The sequence below is a fragment of the Bombus vosnesenskii genome, unplaced genomic scaffold, assembly GCF_011952255.1.
Source record: "Bombus vosnesenskii isolate JDL3184/JDL3185 unplaced genomic scaffold, Bvos_JDL3184-5_v1.1 scf7180000014579, whole genome shotgun sequence".
Taxonomy (NCBI): Eukaryota; Metazoa; Arthropoda; class Insecta; order Hymenoptera; family Apidae; genus Bombus; species Bombus vosnesenskii.
The window spans coordinates 274925-295796 of NW_022883531.1; the positions used below are offsets into that span (position 1 = coordinate 274925).

Sequence of the window (20872 nt, forward strand, 5' to 3'; positions counted from 1 at the left end):
TAGGCATAAAATTTTTCATATATAAACGATTTTACGAAGATCTTTACTATTCAAGTAAACAGAGGATTCGGGAGAGATATAGTTTCAAATCTTAAACATTTAACTTATTTGATATTTTCAAAGTAAATATACAAGATTGTGATATTAATGGTTATTCTGTTTGTTAAAAATTTTTTTAGGCAAACTCATCCTCACTTACACTTTCACAGATCACATGTAATACATATGCATCTGTAATAAAAGTGTTCTACAGCTGAATAGCGCCAGGCTAAACTGATCTCGATGACTTAAAATTAAATGTTGATCGAGTAATCTTTAATTAACTTCAGCATAAATAATTAAATTATGTTATAAAATTTGGTAAATCCCTGTTTATCTAATCACGCAGAAAAAATCTTTTGTGCATTTTTATTGATTATACTTGGCATTAATATATTGTTCGGAATTTTGAGTGGCTCCGTTTATGGCTCGTACGGCCCTTATCCCTTCTTTAGAAAATTCCGAATTATATGTCCTTCCCGAGCTGTAAACTTAATGACTCCGAGGTCAGATAACAAACTCCTGGGAAAACCCCAGCCGGGAATGCATGATGGACAGACGAAACCCAACGGCTGGTAGGAAGAATCACCAACGTATATTAACATTGACCTAGTAAGTGTTTTATAGGGAAATTTTACTTATTTATGTAAATTTTTGAATAACATAGTCTTTTATATACAATTACTGTGAGAATCATTAGAATATTAGTTCTTAATAAATGATGTCTTGATTAATAAATATTTCAGTAAGAAACAGCCTTACAAAATGTTAAACAATATATAATGCAATAATTAAATATAATAAATATAGATGAGGGCTGCCATTTTTAGGAAAAGTATAGAGGGTTTATGTATATAGCTTCTGTTAAATTATATTCTACACGCATAAATACAACGAATGGTATTGAATCTTTTGTATCTATTCATTGGGTGTGGCTTGTGGTGGCATCTTCAGAATGAAACATCTATTAGGCTAACATATTATTCAGAAGCATTGTCACATTCTAGTTACATCGGTAAAATGGACTCCGTATGACATAAAAGATAAGCGGCCATCTTTCCATCCAGAATAAGAAAGTACATGAGAGAAAGCATAGGTGTCGCTAACTGTGATGAAGAGGAGATAACTTCCTTCTAATACATAGTTTCCTAATAGGTGTGAACCACGGCGCCGCGTGCCGACGCAACCCATTGGACCTTCAAGGGAGTTGCTACCACCGTCTTCTTCATTAATTACGTGTCGTTGATTTATGAAGGTTGGTCGAAATACAATTCATAAACTTATTACATGTTAAAGTATTACAAAAGAAGGCAAAAAGAAATGGCAGCGGTGGGATTCGAACCCACGCCTCCGAAGAGACTGGTGCCTTAAACCAGCGCCTTAGACCGCTCGGCCACGCTACCAGTGATAACTATTTTTCACGTGGATATCATAAACATCCTTAATAACCTTCTCAAAACAAAGTCATGTTTTACATACAATATCATGTTATTGTCATGTTTCCGTGGCTAGTCTTCATTCGGCACTCTAAATTTGTTAATTTTTGTTATAACACATGACAGTCTTTAACAAGAAGAATTCATAAATACTAATTCTAAGGAGACCATTATTTCAAAGGTTATACGTGCCTTACTTTTTACTTTTAAATTACTTTTAAAGTTGGTGTATATTATACAATTATCTTAGACATACATGTTTTATGATTTATATGCATCGCCAGGAGTTCGATTAGCAGAATGGATTTTGGTTTAGGTTAGGTTTAATTTATATTATGATATATTGTAGTATCCAAATACACTATGCGTAAACTTTATATGCGTCTAAAATAATGATCTTCGTGTTTTAAAACTGGAATTTTTCCACTCTATTTGTCAAAAACTATCATATGAGAAAGAAATAGGTTACAAATTCGATGTGTCACAAATCAAACTTCAACCCTTCTCATTATTTGTTTAATGATCAATTATCATTGTCTTACAAAGATGTATGAAAAGTATCTCCAAAGGGAAGTATTTCTATGGAGAATTAGAAAAGCCTGTTGAATTGCTTTCAGTTAGTAGAAACATCGTGTTCACGTGATTCTTTTAAGAACGCTTTCCAAAAGATACCGGCGGAGGTGCTCGCGGGTAAACTAGGGTGGGTGGTGAGTAAGTGGTCCATATATAGAAGCGCCCCCACATTTACCAACACGAGCGCACACCTGTCACGCATATATACGCAGCACGAGGGCCGAGGCGCACACTTTTTGAGCTTGAGTTGCTTAAGCTCTGCCGGCTTCACGTTTCTACGTTTTGGGTATTGCAAAATAACAGTCACAATCAGCGTTCATCATGCCTGGACGTCCGCTTTGGCAGGTAAATTGCGTTTGAAAAATTTTCATTTTTACCTACTGACGTTGTCGCGCATTTAACATACTTATATAGATTCGCGCCATTCAAGTATGGACGTTATGGAGCTGCTCGCACCAGTTGGTATAATCTGTAAATTGTAATCCACATTAGGCTATTGATTTTTAATGATCAAGTGATTTTATATCTTATGTTATAAAAAAAGTTTTCAAAGTAATCTTCTTTTAACTGCATATTCTCCATATTAACCTGCATTTCGAAATCATTGTATATGCTGCGCCATGCGATAATGCGATTCATAGTATTTGTTCAATATCATATATTTGTTTACACCATGAATTATAATTGTAAGACATTATAGATCAATAGGTAACAAAAAAATAATTTTTTTTCGAAAAATGGAATATTCTTGATAGACGATGATCTTTACAGACGTAGGAGAAATGTTGACTGCTTTATATACTGAAAATCCATCTATTTCAAACGTCTGACTCAGGATACATTTTTGCAATACTTTTTCCAAATTTTCGTTGAAGTGCTTCTAATTCTGTACAGGTTATAAACTATGAATCATTCGATGCACCGTCATCTACACTAATTTAATTTACATTTGACTCATATCTCTTTCATGTAAACGAGATTACATTTCCACGTTATATCATTCGTGTTAAATAAAACAAATTTTGGATATCTAGAAAACTTTTCATAGGATTTTTTAGTAATTAGACGATATAGAATATTTCGTATGATATCTTAACGTGAAGTATAAATGTTTTGGTATGTTAATGCAATATCATAACACGAGTCCAGTATTGGCTGTCTGCTGGTATACCACGGACTTCCAAAAATAACGCAAAGGCTTGCCAAGCTAAGCGAAAGTTTCAATCGAATACTACGGTATGGTCATATTAAAAGGAGGAAAAAATAAAAGAAAGAAATTTGTGTCATGACGACGACATCAAGTATGGTGCAAACTTTATTTACAAACAAGTCGTGAATATTCTAGCATCTGATCTGAAATTAATTTCATGTTTAAGTTCTTTAAAACCAAACGGATTCAGATGATTTTCACCAAAAGATTTCTGGAAAGTCGAATGATTTTCCAAATTAAATAACAGTTTCAGCAGTCAGAATAAATTATCTGTTTTTAAAAATTAAGAACAAGAATAATCAACATTTATCCTTAGGGACTATTACAGATGAAAGTTCACTGCAACATATTTTTTCTAAATTAAAATATTAATACAGTTAACAAAGTGGAGACATATACGTTTTGTTACTGCCTAATACTAAATGAGAAATAAAAAAAATTATTGTTTGCACAGGTTACAAATAATAATATTCGATAACATTGTTAGAGGACGATAATACTAAAACAAATTTCGATTAGGATGAAATGATAAAAATCCATGACAGGTAAATACAGAATGCACATAATATACACATACATATGTACACAAATATATAAAAGATAAATACCTACTAATAGGAAAATTTTATCAGAATGAAATTTGAAACTGCTACCAGTAATAATAGTAATACTACTACCCATAATATTTAGTAAGTGAAATAAATTTTTATTTAGGACTTATTTCTTTAGTTGCATAAACATTCGCAATCGACTTTACCATCATATGTCATATTTCAGAGACACACTCACTATTGTTTTATTATTTGTGCTAACGTTTGCCAAGAACTTGACATCACTAGAATTTTCAAATTACCTCGACCATTCTGCTTTTAACATTTTAGAGAAAATAGTAACAATTGATGGTCAAAAGGTCCCATTCTTGTAATCAATTTAAGGTACATGTTTCTTAATAATTCTGACTACAGATGTCAGCAATGTACAATAATACAGATAATAGAAAATAGCAGCGTTGCCTTTTTATTTTGTACATTTGTTATTTATACATTATTAATTTGTACATTATGTTAGTAAATTGTGCGAGGACAATTACAAATCTTAGAAAAGGCATTAGACTATTCGTTCGAATTGATAAAATAATCTTTGATGTAGAGATTCGGATAAAATCTTACATTTACATGTTAAAATAACTAGGAAGTCCTGCTTGTAATATATATAAATCTTTCCCGTGTTACGCGATATGATATAATTGATGAGCTTTTGTCGGCATTCTATATCATGTTCTCTGTTTTCTTTACTAAATTCTCGTGAAAGATAGATTAATATTCGATATGTTAAGAAACGTATTTTTGACATTTTATTTATATAGGTAGGTATATGTTTGTCGTGTCATGTATAGTGTAGGTGTACGTGTCATTATCTTACAAAATTGTTTAGTGTTTTCGTGTGTATGCTAGGTGTGTAGGTAAACAGTGAATGTAACGTGTGTACGTAATACGTTATGTGTGATTATAACGTAGCGTGTAGTGTATTTAAGTGTTTGTTTTTGACTAATAGTTATGGTTTATCGATAGGATTTCGCATTTACGTATACAAGAGTACAACGACGTTTCAGTATCATATCCTAGGGGAAAAAAGGTCACTACATTATCGCAGTGTATCTAGGATACATTTTCGCAGACATTCGATGAGAAAGCAATTTTATAGCTTGGTCGAATTCAGCGTCATAGACTCGTGATTAGAATACCTCGAATTGGTCGATAGTTGCGTTTTTTGAGTACTTCGAAATCGACAATTTGGTAGCAGATCTTTAGTATATTATTATGTAGATCTATATAAAGTTTCGATGTCACGTGTTTTACGTGTCGTAGGATGTTTACATGTGTCGAGTGTTGCCGAATCCACCGTGACCAGCTTGACTGGCACCTTTGTTGTAACCCATCTGTAAATTGAGCTGACCCTCGCTGGCTCGAAGCTGGTCTTCCGTGAATATTCTCTTATTTTCTTCAGCCATTTTTGGTCCTAGACGCGGTCCATTATATTCCGGATGCTTCTGCGTCTGTGTAGAAGAAAAGAGATACATACGACAAGTCTGTTAATTCTTTCTTTAAACTTCAAAATCTCTGCTTGATTTTAAGATACGTACAATTCTTCCAAGGGCATAGAGACATAATGTAACTTGTGGGATATTGCGTCTTTCGAAGAGGTCAGCTGTCTGAAAGATTTCTTCTTGTGGGACACCGTATTCTTTAATGGCTGCTTGAAATCTGTCCGGAAAAGAATCCACAATAGTATCCACTGATTACAAATTTATATATATATATAAATATATTTATATATATATAAGTATATTCCTTTTTGGAAAAAAAATATATAGGGACAGCCATAGGATAAAACGATGAGTAAATTTCATGAGTAAATTCCGAAGATCTGTCGCAATTCTAGTTTCTTAGAATTAGCTACGTTTTAATTGATAATTATAATATCTCTTGAAGAAACTTTGTTTCTTTTTTATATTTATAAAATACCTTTGAACGTTTTCCATAAGCTGGAAGTTGGTTCCCTTGGCCTGAATCTTCTTCACCGAGCCAGGCGCCAATTTATTGATAAGCTTGCACAGGATGACCCCATCTTTGAGAATATCCTCGTAATTTCCAGGTGGAAGTTTTTCTCCTAAAACAGCCTCGATCCAGACCATAACTTCAGTCTCTTGTTCCTTGTTTCGGGCCTAGAAACCGGAAGTCTCTTCGTCAATTGCATAGTGCGGAATTAGAATCGTAGGATGGTGGATGCTACGACACTCGATGTCGTCTCGAGAGTCAGGGATGGTCCAGCAAAGTGTTGCCGGGGAATTTAAAAATGCCGGGAACGAAAATAGACCGCGACGGTGTTATGTTACCGCGGGCGTAAAACGGACGTCGAAAATAAAATACGACGACCAATCTGTTGGCTTTTATTAAAACTGGCAAGAAGCAGCAACGTTTCGGCCACCTGTTTCCGTGCCGTGTGAATCCCGAATTTTACTGATTTCTAGTAAAATCGTCAATAAGACGAAATTATGCTTCTGGCATGCTGACAATTCTTTCACCTCCGTGAGTCCCTTCTCGCGGCGTCTGTATCGACGAAACACGTCTTTTGTCTTTTAGGGTAGGGCTTCCCAAACTTTTATGAACCGAGAGACCCATTTTCGCGACCTAGTCGAAGGTTATACGAGACGTAACTGCCGTCGACAATTGATCGATAAACAATTCATAGATTTTAGTCGAGAGAAACAGGGCGACTAGAAAATAGTAGTTCTGTGACCTTTAACTGTGATCTTTAACCGAGTCAACTTGGAATTATTCGTCCGATGATTTTCGACGAGTAAAATTCTCCCAATGAACATGTAAACTATTCTCATATTTTAATTTTTATCGCGACTGGATCGTTGAACAGTTACTTTTCATCGCAAAGGTAATTCTATTTCATTCGACATCTTTCTCCTTTGAATCGACTTACAAATGGGCGAATGCCGACAATCAACACGTAACATATTTCGAACGTGTTGCCTCGTAGTAAATATAAGTAATTTATAAAATCCTTTTAGAATAATTTACAATGCCAACGAACGATTGACGTAGATGAAATCTGGCACTATGTTCTCGATAAATTAGTATTTATAGTAACAAAAAGCTTTCTTTATCAAGTTGTTATTTTACGGTTGCCGATTTATATACAGTTTTGCCTCAAATATTTCAACGAGTGCATTATACGACTTACAAGTGGACGAATATTGAGCATCAACACGTAACATGTTTCGAACATGTTGCCTCGTAATAAGTATAAGTAATTTATAAAATCCTTTTACGATGATTTAAAATGCCAACGAACAATTGACGTAAATGAAATCTGACTCTATGTTCGTAAACAAATTTCAAAGCTTCGTTAAATTCTTACTTCACGATTTATATACAGTTTTGCCTCAGATATTTCAACGAGTGCATTATCTTATGTCTGGTTGAGAAACGTTCGTGAAGGATCAATGATAGTGCCGAAGAGAAATTTTCAACATATCTGCGAAATGTCAAGCCTTTTGAAGCAATGTGTTCCTCCTCGAATACTCTCGAGATGTATTTTAAGCTACCTATTCTCAAGGGACGTGGCGTTTTCGTTCAGATCAGATCCAACTTTCGAGGACGTTTCGTGAACGTGACACCTGGTGCAACGATTCACCAAGTTAAAAGTTAAATTGATCGAATCCTCTCGAATCTTTCCTCCAGTGATTCGGCCACTCGATCGTCGAACGCCTACGCTGAAGATTTTGCTTTTGGAAATTCATAAATGACATAATCTTTTCGCTAATACATTTGATATTCAGTCGTGTCGAAGGTTTGAAATGGAATTGACGAGCAAACAATGTTATGCGAATATAATAGATGACGATGATTGGGAAATTAGCAGAGTGTTGTAATAAAGTCGACAGTTCAATCTTTTCGAAAGAAGATCCAATAGCACAACATTAATCTTGTCGCAGAAATCGATCTATTAATTTTTCGAATTGGCATTTCCTCTCGAAAATATCGTCAAGATATATTACGTAAGGATATTTATCTTAGGGTATAAATACTCCGACACCGGATGAGACGGGGGAGGAGATGCGCGTCAAAGCCGATCAGCGGTACAAATTGCCATTTCGTAGTTACCAGTTCCATCGTGTCAATAATCCGGCCGACATTCGTTAAATAAAACTAAGAACGAATATGCTACGTGTCTTACAAAATCCTTCTTCTTCTTCTTATTTCCAATATTTGTTTTTTCTTTTGCAACTTCGAACGTTACTGCTACGTGTCAAGATTAATCCAGCAATCTGGGAAAATCGCCAAAACGAAATAGCCCAAGGTCTATCGTAATTAGGATTCTACGAATAACCACGGTTTTCGCCCGCTAACGTAGCAATAAGAAATTATTCGTATATCAGATTTATAATCAGTATAGCTTCGCTTATCGTTAATTGGCATGGTATGATCAATGTATACGCGATTAAGCGTCCTTTAATCGTTATTTTCAACGAACACTTGATTTCCCACGGAATAATGAACACGTACCGGCATCTTTCTTCTTCTTTTCTTCCCTTCGACACTGTAGACGTTGCCACGGAGACTGAGTTTTACCGTAGTTTAGGGTAGCGACTTTTGAACGATGACGCTGACTAGAGACTAAGTCGGACGCCGTGCGTCGCGACGCTATATGCCGGTCTCCCCTCCGCCGTATCATTTCCCGACATTCACGAACGAATATTTTTTGGCTGAGTGCCCAGTGGGTATTCCCACACCCCCGCCCGTAACCAGATCTTGACACTGCAGCCCTATTTACAAGAAGAAACAAGGAATGTGCTTGTAACGTTCTTAGTAAATGAGCAAAATTTCTTCTATGCTATCGTGAATGTTTTTTGGGATCGCAGATTTAGCGTGTTTCGCGATCTTTTGGCTTAAATAGAATATTTATAAGATTGTAAGTTATAATTTGTTTATAAAGTACGATCAACAGGTTTAATATGTAGATTCATCGCCGATCCGATTTTCATGATCGTGTTTAAGTAAATCTAGTTCAAGTAAAGAGAAATAGGTTTAATATCAGAGTAATATCTTGTTAATTCGTCATCAGAATTAATAATAGCTTGCGATCTTCTTGCCATTGATAAAATTAAAGATTTTCTCATTTCTGATGTAATTGCGTTTCAAAACTATCGACGGTTAAATGTTTACGCTACTTTAATTCTCTCTGGAAACACGTTAGTGTAACAATATTTAGTAGACGAAAGAAATTTTCGTCGAGGTTCTCTGTCTTTTTAGTCGTGTTTAGAAAAATTGGAATTTCCGTAAATATTCGCGATCCAGCTATAATAATTCGTCTAATGGCCTCTACCTCAGGTTCGAAGACCGTTTCGCCATACATGATAACTGCTTCTCAATTTTGCTCGTGCATAAGAGCAGACTGCTTATTTTTGCACCTTCTTCTTCCTCTTCCTTCACCTCCTGACTTTCTTACAAACAGTCCCTCTTTGAAGCTTCACAATCCTTCGTAGCCACGAGCAACATTACGTACATCCCCAAGGCAATTAATTACAGAATTCCGAAAATACGTGACTAAGCATCGAAAATAGCATGTGCAATTTTGTGAATACGAGAGGGGATCGTCTGGAACTCGAATTAAAGCTCCGATGTCTCTAGGGAGAGGTATCTTTCAGCTGTTTCGTTTTGCTTTTGACGAAAGATGTCAAAAATAGGTCACGGATCAGTTACGTTAGAAGCGGATGTACGTATCGTTGGCCGCAGCTATGTGTCTTTTATTGTTGAATGCTGACGTTGCAAATAAACGGGGGAAATCCGTAGACGAAGTGGAAAAGTTCGAACAAGTGGGTGTGTTTCCCAACGAACGATGGTTAGCCGGTCTGTGGACGGGCGCCAGATGAAAGAAACCGATAAGCAAGACGCTCGTAATTTCTGGATGCTGGCCACTTCGAAGGGTGAGGCCACCGCCGAGTTTAGATTCCGTCAATTGACGCTGTTTCCAAGTTTATCGTAACCGTAACACTACGGAATTGCGTAGACGGCTGGAGCGAATACGTATTCGCATCTGATACATCGAGATCGAATTACGTAACAAAAATTAGATTAATCGCGTTAACGACGAGGTTGTCTCTTTACGCAATCGTTAGTCGATGATCGATCGATGAAGCGATCTTTTATCAGGTTGTGTATCTCATTTTCATTTGAAACGTAATTATTTTTGGCGACCCAAATATCGTCGATTCTGAAATTTTAGAAATTAGCTAATCGATGTTTAAATCCCTTCGTTCGCAGGGCTTGAGAACGACAAGTAGATAGAAAAAGTATTTACATACTTGTCTGCAGAGGAGGACTGACTGGAGTAAGACTTCATTACGTGGTGTTCTTCCACGTGTACTTAACGTATCATCTCTTATTTTTCTGTTTTCCTGCGATAATGCATTTCCAGCAAATACTTAATGCATCTCTATTTGCATTCAATTGAAAATGTTGTTCACACGTAGGTGGTATCTAAAAGAAAACTGAATTCCCAGAAAGCATCGCTTTCTAGGCGATTCGTAGATTTATCTGACGGATATTTGCAATAGTAGTATATTATAAAAAGCACTTTTATTAATTTCTTAACGTTTAACACATTTTTATTTATTTTATATGATTTTAATACGTTTATTTAACTATATTTCACTTTTAAGATAGTTTACTTTATTTTGTACCTACCTACGCGCACTGGATGCGTTAGTGCGTCGACTCGCCACTAGGTGGTGTCGAAGAAGGAAGGATTCTCACTGTCGAAAGATGACGCGAGTGTTATTAGTAGGGCTGCGGAACATAGTATCGTTAGCTTTGCGCAGTGGCGATATCGTAACCAATGAGGTTCTACCGAGGTGCGATTATTGCTAGTTGAAAACTTTTACCAATACCCCGCCATGACGATGTGAAATACCATCGGCTACGGCAATTTTTGAAAGTTTCTGCGGAAACTGATAAGTTTTCTCGAAAACAAAGAATTTTTTAGTAATACGCTTCAGATGTTCTGTTTGGGACAGAATTAAGCTTTTCACTAGGGGCATCGTTAGACGGTAGAGAGCTTTTATTATGTGTAACGAAAAGTAGTTTTGAGACTTTCAACTTCATTTTTAAACTTTAGCGAGAAAGTATGACGTTATAAGCACGATCGGGCTTGATATATGAACTGAACTTTATGAGTGCTTCAAGTGTAGTGATTATGACTTGAGCTTTCAAGATAGAATTTAATGAATACGGAGCACATGTGTAATAGCTATTTCCAGACCTCATCTTCCACAAAAAATATTGATCGACATTAATCACTTTCAGCAGCTATTAGCGCGCCATATGTGAAGTTTGCTGATAACATAAAAAACACGTATTAAAATAGTTCTTTGATCGTAGGTTGCTGGGAAACGAGAACCAAGTCAGGAAGCCGAGGCTCAGCAATGGATCGAGCAAGTGGTCGGAGAGAGATTTCCTTCAGGTATGATCATGAAGCTCGCAATATCTAACTTTGACTTTCATTGATTTACGTATTATAAATGTGTAATTTGGCTGTGACAGCCATAAGTACAATTGATTAAAGTTTATCAATGATACTACTACTCCTTTGATACACGTGCTCTCGTATATGAACTCCTGTTCTACGGAGGTGGTGCAGTTCGAAAAGCGTGTCAATATCACCACCCCCGTTCAGGACCAGTGCAACGCGTCCAAAAGCTAGCTGCGATCCTATAATTCCCGGGTACGAATGTCAGGCCGCGTGATGTCGCAAAGGTTAAGCTTGTTGACTAGGTCAGTTATTGGAATGTCTAATGAGAGGCGAGAAGTCGACGAGTAAAAGGAAAGGATAATTGGAAATTTGAGGAAAATTTAATAGAGCGAAGAAGACGGACAACTAGATATATTGTCGCTTATAATAAAAATGATACGTTTAATATTTGATGACTTAATTAATAAATTTACTGGTTATACCTAATATCTATAAATCTAAATGTTAGTGAAAGGTCATTGGTTGTGAGAAACTGATACTGAAGCACGTAAGATCCTGAGTAGAGTGCGGAGGGTGAATGGTTGCAGGTGCTTGTTAGGGGTAGCTATATCCTCTTGCTGCCGATGTTCTCCTAATAAAACGCGCGCTTTGTTGCGTCATTCGAGTCACCCTATTGAACGAAAAGTGGGTAGCGACCCCTACGTCCAACGTGTACCCCTGATTGGTGAAATACGCCAGGCGTCGACGCAATCGCTGTGCTGAACGAACGATCGTATAACGACACAGAACAGTGCTCGAATTAAGACAAACTAATATTTTTAAAAGATCCATCACGCTACTCTAGCACCCTATTAAAACACTATCAAAGTTAAAAAATTATATTCTCTCGGTCGAAATTTTTATTGAGCGATTTTGATGTCTATGATAGATTTTCATGTTAGAATAAGTGGAGGGTGTTTAAACTTCGAGCATCATATAGTTAGACTTTATGTCATATAACAGACTATCCCTTGAGCGTTACACAGTGTTAGTTCCACCCACAGCAAGCAGCAGCTCTACACGATGATGCGATCCGGGTATACGAAGCTTTTGATGTTATTGACTCATTTAAAATTGAACTTGAGCTACCGCCTCGTTCGATCGCTACCGCCCACTTTCCTATTTTTCCGATTCGCCCTTAACGTCGCTCACCTTCACGATGACGCGCAATTGGAATTCGATGCGTTTCAGGATCCTCGAATCTTTCCATTCTAGATGTTAGCCTGTTCCTGGAAGCTCGCGTGGCATGCTGGACACGGACCTTTGTATACCAGTTTGCATACTACCAAATATTTCTTAAACAAGGGTAGGAAATTGTATTTTATTTAAATATTCGCATTCACATACAATTTCTAGAAACGTTCATGACTGTTTGAGTAAAAGATACTGAATATTTAAGTGACAAATTTTTTTAGAGAAACTTGATTAGTTTGTTATTTGATAAAAAAAAAAAATTGGGAATTAATTAGTGAAAGATGAGATTGTAAAATATTAAAATGATGACAAAAGTAGTTTCTTTATAAGATTAGAAATATTTACATGAGTGAAAATGAAGTGTTCTGTTGTTGATACCGTTGGAAGGGAAAAACTCCGCTGAGAAAATCGTCAAACGGTCTTTAGCAATCTTTTGCCGACGACACGTATTGATTTAGCGTCATCTGTTCATCATGTTACGTCGTAAGGACGCCAACGTATCAGGGCCGCATACGAGAGCCTGGATAGTCAAGTGAAATATCGCATTATGTCATTTCTTGTTTCATCTTTCTTGCACACCTTCCGGTTTCCTTCTCATGAAATGAATTACATTAAGAAGTCATCCAACTAAGTTTTTCTTGTTTCGACTGATTTATTACAACAAAATGTTGAATATCATACTTATCAATTTATACAAAGTTGTACATATCTAACACCGTGTTATTCATTCTCCGTACGTACTTTAATTACAATTTTTATAATATTCATATTTTTTATATTTTTTTAAACAATTTATTCTACACATAAATGATCTTCGCTAGAATTTATTAAACAAATCATAGCGCAATTAATTTTCTGCTTTAATTGCAGAAATTTTATGATATCGCCGTATGCTATTGTGAACGCTCCTTAAAGCTCGTCAGGAAGAAGGGTTATGAGTTACGAGGGAGGCAAGTGTCAGTCATCTGTTCGTCACGGTGGCACAACTAGCTTGCTTGCACCAGGGTACTAGCAGACGTTTGAGGGATTTATGGCTTGCCCGCCACGTTGACGTCAACGTCGACGTATCGATCCTTGTACACTTTGAACCCTAAGCTTTTCACAGTTCGCAGTCTTCTTCTCTCCTTCCCGAGGAGTAGCCTTCAGGTGATAGAATGTCGATATGTCGAACTGCTCGTCACGAAACGTTGCGTGACGTCACGAAAGCTCGCAGTTACTAGGGTAGCAAAGAGGGGCAGTAGATGAATTTATGGCTTTCTTGCCGACGAAGGGCAGCACCTATTATTCGCGTAGACTTCGATGTGTTCGTTTGAAGAATAAGGGCATTTCCTTCGGAAGAAATCGCGTATTGGATATTCGTACGATCGAAAGGTTCTGGAGATATGTCAACGGGTGCCAGTTGTCCATCAAAAGATCGTCAATGACGTCATTCTGAGAAGAGCTTATCAGGATTACAGCCCGAGGGTAGATTTACGACCGAAAGCAACAAGTTGTTGCCTCGGGTCGTGTTTCATTTCGGATGCCCATAAAGGGTGTGTTCTTTGTTTCTATTAATCCCGTAATTTCATGTAAGTTCCTTGTTGCTTAAAATAGAACAGATTTACAGGGACACACAAAATTATAATATATTTACACATTTAAAAATGAAATTTTATTTTAAATATCAATTCTATCGCGTATTTGTTAATTTCTATTTTTCATTGGTGTTGTTTAAATTCTAGGAGTTTAATTATGGAACAGAGTGTTGGTTCATTAACAAACAAGTGCATTGTATGAAAAGAAATTGTTGATGTAGTCTTAGTTTGATAAAAGTGGAGGGAAATTGGATTCTCTTTGCATGTGAGAGGACTCGTTCCCGCGGGACCTGTTGCTTGCCACTGGTCGTAAATTCAAGCCGAGGATGTTGTCCTGATGAAAACCGTGTGTTTGACGTCTTTATGACATGAAACTGACGTGAAATCGATACTAAGCACGCAAGCGTGTTTGTCGAAGCTAGGGTGAACCATTCCGTCTCAAGATTTCTTTTCTTCTTATCGTTGTACTATATAATGTTATATACTTTCCCACTCTAAAAAATTATTTGTTTAATCTTTAATTTCTTCTGTACATGCTAATCAAGATATTTATTTTAAAAAATTACACACTAAGATATGCGTTCTTTGCACTTTATTATTTAAATATTACTGTTTCAATCGCATGGGTTATATCCACCTGTCTGATAAATGTTATAATATATTCTTTCACAGAATTACGGATAAAAGACAGGTCTGAAGGAATTTATCGATTTCACATCAAATTGTCGAGACATGACGGCTATGACGTGTCACCGTAACAGGATAGTATCGAGGGTAGTAATAGTTTCCAATTCACCAATACATATTATTGCAACTCAATATTTTTTTGACGCATAGTATCGAGTATGAAGGAAGAGAGCAGTAAGACACGCAACGTCTGAAAAATATCAGGTCAGCATCACGTTACTATGTTTATTCGAGCATGAAATAAAGCAGCGAAGAATCGTAAGGAGCAAGACGGTTTAGATCTGGAAGGCGTTCTATTGATTTTCTGTCATCTTCTTGCGTTTACGACATCTCATTGTGTTTCGATGCTACCAGGAATGTATACCATGTCATGCTTGTTTACTCCATATGCCCGCGTTGATCCAGAGGTGGATGCTGGAACCTGTGGCCTCCGGCCTGTTGCCTGGATATTGTGGAAAAGCAACTGGTTCGCTCGATTCGTTTGACATGCGTAGCTGAGTCACGTATACCAGTATCGTTCTCTGTCATATAATTATTTCTGTAAAAAACAAGTTTCTTCTATATTTTTCAAAACAGAAATATTACTTTCATTTCCTCCAAGGAAAGTATTTAATAAGTTAATTAGTTCTTTAGTGACTTTGTTAATAATCAAGGCCACAGAAAATTATATCTTTTCTTAAATAAATTAGGTCAAGTTTTTAAATGCTGAATGCAAACTATTTATTAGAAATGTCTTTTTGCTTGATTGTAATTTCGTAACATTTATGATTGTTCTAAATAGTACTTATTCTCTTAATCATATAATTGATAGTTGTCGTTTTTGCTTGAAAGTTAGGAATCAATAAAGAATTACTTGAAGAATATATTAGTTGCTGTTGATCGGCTGTCGAATACTCGTCAATCGAAAATTCAAGCAGACGACCAGTTTTGTATTAGGCGAGCAGATTTTGGGGTAAGCATGTAATAGTATTCCCTCTATTGCAAAACCACGTGACATATCGTCCTTGCAGGATCAGGATAGTAGTCCTTTGAACGGTTAGTCCGTGTCTCTTCATCTAAAAATGTTTCAAAATAACTAGTAGCTTTTATAACAAATATGTAACAAATTATAAATAGATGTATAGTTACAAACAGTACGCATTTATATTGTAATGTTTACTACAAAACGAGAGTTAGAAAATAAGTTCATTATCATTATTCATAATTTTTTGTAATGGCCTATTTCAGCCTGGTACGTAGAGTTTCACAAATTATATAGTTCCATATAAAAGACACAACTGGAGAACTACTTGAAGCTTAGTATGTTTTCTTAGTAACTCTGTAACTTTCATATTCATAGATGCTGCATATATTATCCATTGGTACAACCACGCGTAACCGTAACATATCCTATAGAATGATATATTAATCGTTGAGTTGTACTTGGCTGAGAAACCCTTGATAAATCACTTATCTATTTAAACATCCATTGCTGGCATTCCTACTTCTATCTTCTTTCAAGATACCTTTTATCCAATATATAAATCATTTTGATAATTTGATGCTTTGAAAATATCTATATGTATATGATTAAATATGTAAGTAATATACGCATATAGGAAGAGCGCCAGTTGTTGCGCACATCACCGTACGTCGACCGCAGCGCTTCCGCTCATGGCTCACGTATCGATACAATTTATAAAGTCGCTCACCAGAGTGCGTGGCATGTCAATACGTTCAATATATCGAAACGTTAACCGGGAGAGGAACTTGACAATAAACGATACATGCTCGACATCAATGTTGAACTCCTGTCGGTTGCTGGCCTCCTGACAATTTGAGATGCAGCGTGTCTTTCGAATGGCGACGGGATTGCTTCTACGCCGCGAGTCACGACGACTGCAAGACAATGATGGCGCTGATCGAGAAACACCAGAGTTGAAGAGTAGAAAAAAAAGCGAGCAACGGAAGACGGAGGCGGTCTTTTCTGATCCTTCGACCGACTGACAAAAAATGCCATGCCCCCTTGGCGCGCCTCTTGGCATAATGGGGCGCCATAAACGAGTGCTGGTGCACGCAGCCTCTGTTATTATTTCGCGGCAATCTCGTCCGCAGCGATGAACAGGGAGGAGGAGGATAAAACAAGAGAAACGACAGCTGCCATTCATTTGAACCGATAATAGTCCACCTGACAATGAAAATCAATGGCCGACATGGAGTGCGCATGTCGTTCGACCGCGGAACTTTCAAAGCAACGCTTTATCCCGAGGGAAGCCAGATTTATTTTTCTGCTATCCTGATGCCACTGTGGTACTTGGCATTCTTTTCATTGCTCGCTCACTAGCTCTCCTTTTTGTCAGAAATTTTTTGGGATATTTAGGTCTTAGGTGAATGATTAGTTGGGTTCGATGGATTAAGGAATTGCATAATAATTAACTTTTTAATGCCTCGTGTAACACCTACACAAATGTATTTTTTATATCAAAAGATTTATAATCAAAATAAATATTATATTTATTACAGGTTCCCATTTTTGTTACGCTTATTAACACAAGGGAAATGATATGTCTTTAGGTGTGAGTTATGAAGATGCTTTGCGGGATGGTGTATTGCTTTGTAAACTTATGAACAAACTGCAGCCGGGACTCATCACCAAAATTAATACGTCTGGTGGTGATTATAAGATGATGGACAATCTTAATCAGTATGTATCGCAAGAAATGCTTTTATATCGCATGAATACATAATTAGTGTGTAAGTTGTAAATAACAACATTATGCGTGAATTGCGTGTAAACTGTATTATTTCATTGACTAAATATCATTATATCATTTATTGCATATGCAATAATAATATTTAGTAAATACACCCCATATTATGATATCCGCGTATAAAACAAGAATGGAACAAAACGTAAATGCTTGTAGAGAAGGCAAACTCGCTAATTTTTGTTACCTACTATCAAGCTTTCTTTCACCTCATGCTTTCCTGTTATTCAGTCAAGTTTACGCAATCGACAGTGTTTTACTACGGAACGACTCTCGACTCGAATCTATCGAAGTCGAAGAGTCACGGAGTCGTTGAGATCGAGAGATCAAACGATACGCGATTATTGACTTGGAATCGCCGGCGCAACTGCCGCCAAATTTCGATTGCGTCACTGTTCCTCGTGTTACCTGAAAGCCTGATAAATAAGTATCAAGAAAGTCCCAAGTCGGGATCGTCACAATTATTTCATAACAATAAAAAGAAGAACCTTATCTTTTACCTAAACTCAACATCTTACAAAAAATCTTTGACGACATAACGATATATAGTTTATACTAATGATAAACGCGATTAATCAAATACACTCTGATAAGAATACCTTGTGTTTATCATGTGTACTTATATTATATGTATATGTTATATTTCGTAGATAATAGAACAAATTTTGCGTCTATCATGTGTACTTATATGTATATGTTATATTTCGTAGATAATAGAACAAATTATAAAAATTGAACATTATTATCATTGGAAATTATTGTTTGAGCCGAACGAGATTATGTCCAAACAAAATGTCATTCGAGACGAAATGTATAAAGAAGATATTTAGTAAGAGGCTTTCTGCAAAGTACAGTAACCATGTATGACATTTGCGGCATCTGACAATCTGACCGCGATATCGCGTGCGCATGTCGACAATTGGCGCGTTTTCAATGTTTAAGAGCGCTTTCCTCAGTAGTGGGGTGAACGATGCGCAGCGCGGCCACTCCGCATTACTCCCTTTTTATGCGGAAAACAGGAGTAACGTAGAGGTTAATAATATTTATCGTATGTGCTTCTTTCGTTCTTACATTCCTAATACCCAGAGAGTTCATTAATACTGGCCTGCCTCACGTTTCTTGCGTTACGTGGCACGTTGCATCACAGCCAACGAAATGGCGGCTCTTGAACATATGTTTATTGTTTGCCATAGGGCTAAATTCATGCTTGAAATTTATGATATTTAATCAAATAAAAATATGGTTATTTTGTTTTGCATTATTAACTTCAGCATTCTAATTGTTTAACTGTAAATTTCATTGAAAACTGTTACCTATTATTGCTTGATGTACCACGGTTATTTACCGATTAACGAGATTTCAATGATCATCGTGCATGTCTAGACCAATTATTCAAAAGTCGATCAAGCTATCCTGCTGTCCTGTTAATCAAAGACACGAGACGTGTTATTTCCTAGGTATTCTGAGAAAATAGACATATACATACTTTATTCAAGCAATGTTATTATAATGTATCGTCATTTCAGATTCCAAAAGGCCTGCGTGAAATACGGAGTACCTGATGTAGACTTGTTCCAAGCAGTTGATCTTATGGAAAGAAAAAATATCGCGCAAGTGACCAACACCATTTTTGCCATTGGCCGCACTGTAATAATTTTGATCAAATACGCTTATTTTCCATTATCATTAAATGTATATAATTGCAGGAAAAATAATAAAACGATATGAATTTGCAGACTTATAGACATCCAGAATGGCGCGGACCATGGCTAGGACCAAGACCGGCGGAAGAGAATAAGCGGAATTTCACGGAGGAGCAACTAAGAGCTGGCGAAGGTTATATTGGTCTTCAAGCTGGTACCAATAAGGGCGCGACTCAAGCTGGTCAAAACTTTGGAGCAACAAGAAAGATTCTCCTCGGAAAATAATATTTCTACATAGTATTTCCTAATACTCTTAAGATTTCTTCAGAAATAGTTCAAAATTAATTTTAAACAGAATATTCATCGATGTCTTAGAACAGATGTCAAATTATAATTAATCGTATTAACAAAGAATTACGTTGGACTCCTTAATTTGTCGTGTACTGTAATCGATTATAGCGCATAAATGGCGGAGATTAATTATTTGATACGAATAATTGTTATTAATAAGATTCATGGATGTAATATAAAATAACAACAATTTTTCATTGTAACAAGCTAATTCAATAAATTCATCTGAGTGTGTTAATACTCTGAAGCTACATATCCGACATCTTTTTTCACAGTTTTGCACGAATTTGTATACGCAAGTAAGTACTTACATATATTGGTACAAGACATCAATGTAGTTATGTCCGAGAACGAATACATTTTTAAGATCGACACGTAAAGTCGCATACAGTGTACTTGTACTTACTGGCGTACGTATGCAGGTAGAGAGGCACATACATGACGATGAGCCTTGTACGTGACAGCGACGATAAGTGGACGTGACGTGTATGTACACGCATTACACGCATTCTTCGAGCGGTTTCTACACCGCGAGGCTCCCCAATGATCAGGCAAGTATCTCGAGTTAGGATATCTATGGACCATTACCTATCCTTCTTTGTTTCATTCGCATGCGGCTCCGTTGGTTATTGAAGAGAACTTGCTGATAGAAAACTTGGATATCAATACACATAAACGTTTTATATATCTATACTGTTCAATTAGTACTACATAAAATTAGGTACTATATACTATATAAAATTTATACATTTATATGTACTTGTATATATAGCTTGTAATAGGTATACTCATACACATTAGGTTATTATTATTAAATGTTATAAGATAGTTCATTTTCTTAATCTATAATCATGAATATATATATTTATACGTCATAATTATAATAATATTGAATAAGAACATTTGTTATTCTTTCTGTATTTCTATTTCTGAGAATTCCTGTGTAGTAAAGAGCAATTAAAATGGAACGAAGAGAGAAAATCTCAGCGCTTCTTGATCGCGAGAAATGACGTATTTGTCTTGTCGGTCGATCGCGATCGTGGGGCAGGCCAGTTCTTGGGGTCCCCCTGTGATAGAATAACATAAGTTACAAAGAAGTATAATAATACTGTTATACATATACTGTCTACTGTCATCGTGCGGCCTTCTTGCATTCTACGCTGCTAGTTACAAAATACGGTTTATTACGCGGATTGAATAAAAAGAAGGGGTATGTATACTTCTAAGTTAAGATGACAATAGCTTCTTGCTTCTGCTGTGTTCCTAATGAAAGGGGAGCGCTGCGGAGTGGCCGCTCCGCGCATCACTGCACCCCACTATTCTTCACGCACTC

The 20872-nt window shown here is 36.5% G+C and overlaps 2 protein-coding genes and 2 non-coding genes across 4 annotated transcripts; 2 read left to right on the forward strand and 2 right to left on the reverse strand.

Annotated features, from left to right (window-relative positions):
* Nucleotides 1–1360: 1360 nt before the first annotated feature.
* Nucleotides 1361–1442, reverse strand: Trnal-aag. Its single transcript has one exon. It is a non-coding gene; the product is annotated as a tRNA-Leu (tRNA).
* Nucleotides 1443–2237: 795 nt separating this feature from the next.
* Nucleotides 2238–19777, forward strand: LOC117240275 (muscle-specific protein 20-like). Its single transcript, XM_033506267.1, has 5 exons — nt 2238–2393; nt 11214–11295; nt 17352–17481; nt 19072–19192; nt 19282–19777. The coding sequence occupies exons 1-5, from the start codon at nt 2370–2372 to the stop codon at nt 19471–19473; spliced, it is 549 nt and encodes a 182-aa protein (XP_033362158.1). The 5' UTR covers nt 2238–2369; the 3' UTR covers nt 19474–19777.
* On the reverse strand, nt 4227–8495 carry LOC117240277 (myophilin). The gene is made up of 4 exons (XM_033506269.1): nt 8340–8495; nt 5784–5983; nt 5402–5522; nt 4227–5314 (listed from the first exon to the last, which is right to left on the reverse strand). The coding sequence occupies exons 1-4, from the start codon at nt 8343–8345 to the stop codon at nt 5132–5134; spliced, it is 510 nt and encodes a 169-aa protein (XP_033362160.1). The 5' UTR covers nt 8346–8495; the 3' UTR covers nt 4227–5131.
* Nucleotides 10643–10783, forward strand: LOC117240287. The gene has a single exon (XR_004494649.1). It is a non-coding gene; the product is annotated as a U4 spliceosomal RNA (small nuclear RNA).
* Nucleotides 19778–20872: the final 1095 nt, after the last annotated feature.

What these genes read in the sequence shown, in the direction of transcription:
- LOC117240277 (XM_033506269.1), bottom strand. An exon ending in CTTATGGAAAACGTTCAAAG is followed by an intron (nt 5,523 to 5,783) that starts GTATTTTATAAA and finishes TTTTCCGGACAG; the next exon opens with ATTTCAAGCAGCCATTAAAG. An exon ending in TCTATGCCCTTGGAAGAATT is followed by an intron (nt 5,315 to 5,401) that starts GTACGTATCTTA and finishes TCTTCTACACAG; the next exon opens with ACGCAGAAGCATCCGGAATA.
- LOC117240275 (XM_033506267.1), top strand. Translation starts at nt 2,370, where the DNA reads ATGCCTGGACGTCCGCTTTGGCAG. An exon ending in ATGATGGACAATCTTAATCA is followed by an intron (nt 17,482 to 19,071) that starts GTATGTATCGCA and finishes TCGTCATTTCAG; the next exon opens with ATTCCAAAAGGCCTGCGTGA. An exon ending in TTTTTGCCATTGGCCGCACT is followed by an intron (nt 19,193 to 19,281) that starts GTAATAATTTTG and finishes ATGAATTTGCAG; the next exon opens with ACTTATAGACATCCAGAATG.